The sequence below is a fragment of the Lipotes vexillifer genome, unplaced genomic scaffold (genome assembly GCF_000442215.2).
Source record: "Lipotes vexillifer unplaced genomic scaffold, Lipotes_vexillifer_v1.1 scaffold477, whole genome shotgun sequence".
Lineage (NCBI taxonomy): Eukaryota > Metazoa > Chordata > Mammalia > Artiodactyla > Lipotidae > Lipotes > Lipotes vexillifer.
Genome location: NW_006770652.1, coordinates 1,626,027 through 1,631,207, shown reverse-complemented (window position 1 = coordinate 1,631,207; position 5,181 = coordinate 1,626,027). Strand labels below are relative to the sequence as shown.

The window sequence follows — 5,181 nt, the reverse complement described above, 5'->3', positions numbered from 1 at the left end:
TGGTAATAAAGAGTGTAAAATCTACTCACAAAAGATGCTTCAGTGGGTGAACTATCATAGTCTTTCCTACACTTGCTTGTAGTTTTGTCTGAATTCTTTTCTAAAAGAACTTTTTTATTTTGAGATGATTTTAGATTTACAGAAAAGTTGCATAGAGGGTACAGAGAGTTCCTTTATACTGTTTACCCAGCTTCTCCTAATTTTAATATGCTAGGTAATCAGGATAGTTTTGTTTAAATGTCTGAATTATTTTTTAAATTTATCAATTCTTTTGTTTTTCCAACTTTTAGGGTCCCAAAGCAAAAAAGGTAGGTGGAAATTATTTCTCAAAATAGTTCTAAAGCACTGACATTGTACAAACAATTTTTAAGCGTTTTCCAGTAGTTTTATTATAGTTTATAGAGTTTACTAAGCTTAGTTTTTAGACATTAATGCTATTTAAATCATGGAATAATCCCTTACAATAACAGGACGTATTTCAAATTTGACATAAAAAGATAGTTCTAATTTCACAAAGAGTTTTTAAAATACCTTTTAATTGTTACTTGTGTCTAGATTTGAGGTGTTTTTATTACTTGCGCTCTAGAAAATTTTGGATTAGGAACGCTATTCTTCATTTCAGATAAACACATGAAAATTTAGTTCTAAAACCTTCTGTGACTTAAAAGCGAACGCTAGGATAATATGTCTTTAAATGGGTTTCATGGTAACATGTACTGAATTTTTCTGTGCTTTGTAAAAATTTGAGTTCATTAAGGGGTGTCTCAAATAACTTTTTCTCTCTTCTTAGTAGATTTATACCTGAAAGCAGAGATTATTATCTCTTGACTGGCAAACATAGACATAGTTCATTTGGTCCAAAATGTTTTTTAAATCAGTTGCCAAAGTAGTTTCATGCAAAAATGTGATTTCCACCTATTCTTGAAAAATTGGAAACCTGATAACATTGGACCTACAGTCCTATAAGGGAACAGTTGGCTAGACTAAGTAGCAGCTACCCCTTTGAGAAATGCATAAATTCTTCAGTTTGCTGTCATCCAGACTATGACCAAATCCCTTACATTATTTACCTACCTGGTCCAATAGGGATTTAGGTTTGGAATGCCAGCATTAAGGCATATCTGATAAGTCACTACTCTGTTAATTTCCCCGCCATTTTCTCTTATGGAATCAATTATACTCTCTGTGTTCTCATAGCACATGAATATGTCCATACCGCGATTATAATGCCCATCATTTATTGTAATGATTTATCATTATGTGCCGTTCAAGGTCAAGAGCATGTCGTATTAATTTTTGTGTTCATAGCATTTAGTCTGGCACGTAGTAGAAATTCAATCAATATTTGTTGAATGAATATGGGAAACCCCATTTACCCTACCACTACTTTAAAACACTTGGGCCCTTGACTATTTAAGAAGAAATGCTTGGGCTTCCCTGGTGGCGCAGTGGTTGAGAGTCCGCCTGCCGATGCAAGGGACGCAGGTTCGTGCCCCAGTCCAGGAAGATCCCACATGCCGCAGAGCGGCTGGGCCCGTGATTTATGGCCGCTGAGCCTGCGCGTCCGGCAAAAAAAGAAGAAGTGCTTATATAAATGTGCATTCAATATTTATACAATTCAACATTTCTTCAGAAATGCTACTGAGTGCCATCTATGTTTGCTTTTCTCAGTCACTTGAAGCCACTACCAACCTGATACTGTTTTAGGGACTGTGGATATAAATGAACAAAATTTATGAAGGCTCTGGGCACATTCTTATGGGGGAAGTATTCTGGAGGACTACAGTCATATATATGTTTGTCTACAATAGTTTATTAGTTTGTGTGGGCATTCATTTTCAGTTTTAGATTGTGAAATCTGAGAGGCATTGTTTTAAATCTGAAAACTCATTGTTCTAATGACTTTGGTACTTAACCATGGATGTATGGGTGCTAAATACATACATTTGGATTATCTTCTTCATACTGTTGTTTCCCTTAAAGAATGGTGATATTCATCCTGTGAAATCTGAAACCAAACATAAGGAAAAAATTACTCACTTTTTAATTATTTCCATTCTGAAAGATTATGGTTTGGGGATGAGGTGAGCCTGTAAAGGGAATTACAGTATGGTTAAAAAATCATAGAAAGGTATATTTTATTTCTGATTTCTTAAAGTTTTATTTTAAGGGGAAAAAGTAATAAACATATATGGTACAAAATTAAAGTAGCATAAAAATGTAAAAGTTCCTCCTAGCCAAGACTAAAAGAACCACTGCAAATCTTTTCATTCATTGTGTAATCATTAGAAAGTACACACACACACACACACACACACACACACACACACACCTGTTTTCTCCCCACATAATGGGAGCATTCTGCACCTTCTAGTTTTCACTTGATGATGTTGCATTTTATTAATTCTAGTATACTCACCTTTTCACATTTTAACATGACTGAAATTGAGATATGTTTTATGGTTGATAATAACTTACAATCATTGTAGTCCTGAATTGACATCTAATTCCTCCAGAGATGTTTGCTTCTGTTGGTCACTTGGGCTTACTACCAACCTAATACTACTTTAAATTCTCTTCCTGAGAGGTTTTGGACCACACTAATAGTATGAGTTAGACTGCAAATCCACATTAACTGACTTGTGGTTTAAATTTTCAGGGATTTTTTTTTTTCTTCGTTTTATTCATTTTTCAGGATTGAGCTGTGCAAGTTTCCTTGTTGTATCTTTCTGTATTGTAGGTTCATTTGTGTTTACCTATTATTCAGCTATATACAGGCATTTCCTTTTACATTCACATCTTGGGCAGTTCCTTTTTTGGTATAATATCAATAATTTAAATGTGCATCTTACATCTGATGGCATCATAGATTCTATGGAGTAAATATGTCTTGGGGATCTTTTTTTGTTTCAGCACATTGAGATTATATCACTTCTTTTCACATCTATATCACATTCCATTGAAAGTATATCTATGATTTTTATATTGTCCCTATTTTTCACTACTACAAACAAGGTAGAAATGAAGATCCTTGTATATAAGGCCTTGCAAACATATGGAAAAATAGTTGTTTCATTGATGTAGCAGTATTCTAGGCAATAAGAGTACAGCAGCAAGACAGTCCCTGTCCTCATGAAACTTACATTCTTTTTTTCCCAGCTTTATTAAGATATAATTGACATATAACATTGTATTATAAGTTTCAAAGTATACAATGTGATGATTTGACATATGTATGTTTTACGAAATGATTACCAAAATAAGGTTGGTTAATACATCCATCACCTCACGTAATTACCATTTTGTGTGTGTACCTGTGTGTGTTGAGGACATTTAAGATCAACTGTCTTAGCTACTTTCAAGTATACAATACAGTATTGTTAACTGTAGTCACCATGCTGTACATTAGATCCTCAGAACTTATTTATTTTAATAACTGGAAGTTTGTACCTTTTGACCAACACCTCTCCATTTCCCCCATTCCCAGACCCTGGCAATTACCAATTTACTCTCTGTTTCTATGAGTTTGGCTTTTTTAGATTCCACGTATAAGTGAGATCATGCAGTATTTTTCATTCTCTGACTTATTTAACTTAGCATAATGCCCTCCAGGTTCATCTGTGTTGTTGTAAATAAGATCCTCCTCTTTTTTTGTGACTGAATAATATTCCATTATATATATATATAATATAATATGTATAATATATAATATTGTATTAATATGTAATATATTCAATATATGATATTATAATATAATATTATTCCAATTTGTCCAATAATATTATATATATATATATATATCACATTTTCTTTATTCATTCATCTGTGGATAGACACCACTTAGGTTATTTTCATGTGTTGGCTATTGTGAATAATGTTGCAGTGCACATGAGGGTGCAGATATCTCTTCAAGAGAGTGATTTCATTTCATGAAGCTTACATTCTTTCTGGGGAGGGGAGGTGAAGAAAAAATATAATTTCAGATTGCTTTGAATGTGCAGAAAACCAAGAAAGGGGTCAGTGGGAAATGTGGGGTAGGGTATAATGTTATAATGGTGATTAAAGAGCTAAAGTTTGAGAAGAGACCTGGATGAAATGAGCATTCTAGGCAGAAGAAACAGTTATTGCAAAGACCCATAGTTGGGAATGACCTTGGTGGTTAGAATAGAGTGAGCAAAGTTGAAGTGAAAGATAAAATGTGAGGTGGAGGGATGGTGAGGGTTGAGGGGTGGGCAGAAGGGTTGCGGGAGATAAGTAGGAGCCAATTCTTAGCCAACTGGGCCACGGTGAAACGTCTGGGTTTTATTCTGAGTGTGGGAGAGTTGTAAGCAGAGGAGTGACATGATCTGATTTATATCTTTAAACGGTCAGTGGAGAATTCGCTGTAGGGAAGCAAGAGTAGAAGTAGGAGGACCAGTTAGGAAACTGTTGCATCAGTGTAGGTCAGAAGTCTTTACACCAGGGTGAACCTATTTCTAAAAGTAAAACATACTCTTTCCTGGAAAAAATCTACTGTCTTGAAGCCCCGCACTTTTGCTATTACATCTTCCCCTTTTGCAAGTACACTTCTGCTTTACAAAGCAAAGGTCTATCGCTCTGTACTTCATTGCCCTAGAACCTGGGCTGTGAAACTAAAGGACCTTTCAAAACACTCATGTTGGCAAAAAGGCCTTCTTTAATCAAGGCACTAATGACTTCTTATTTTTGTCTGTCTTACAAGTAAGTGGTGAAATGTGGCATTTGAAATATTGAGATATTCTGAATGTCCTATATTTTGTAGTGTGGAGTGGTGGGACTGTTACTAATCTTTATTTAGTGACATTCCTTGTAAGATTGTCAAATGATGATGCAAAAAAATGCTCTCACAGTGTAATTTATTGATAAAGCATTCAGACTCCAAAAATAATAACATTAATTTTTTTAATGAAGAAAGATTAAGGGTATCAGTAAAAATGTAAATGAGCTTAATATTTTTACATAGACCTTAAAGTTGCCTTTGAAACTTCATATAATTTAAATTAGTATTATTCATTGCAAAAACTAGGAAATTGTACAAGACAATTGTATAGAAAAGGTTATAACACCTGGTACCCTGTTAAAACATCCATTGCTGCATTTACATCAGTATGTTTTCTTCAGAAACCACTGTACTTTGTAGAATGCATGAAATAGCAGAAATTG

At 34.2% G+C, this 5,181-nt stretch overlaps 1 protein-coding gene across 4 annotated transcripts in view; it reads left to right on the top strand.

The window, feature by feature from the left end:
• Positions 1-5,181, top strand: part of DNAI7 (dynein axonemal intermediate chain 7) — an 82,846-nt gene that overhangs the window by 4,074 nt on the left and 73,591 nt on the right. The window contains exon 2 of one of the 4 annotated variants that reach the window (XM_007446274.1): positions 291-308. The exons of 2 other annotated variants lie outside the window; for them this stretch is intronic. In XM_007446274.1, the coding sequence (XP_007446336.1) occupies positions 291-308 (18 nt within the window). Of the gene's footprint in view, positions 1-290; positions 309-5,181 lie in introns of those variants that run through there. One more of the 4 variants, XM_007446277.1, reaches the window with a different exon arrangement.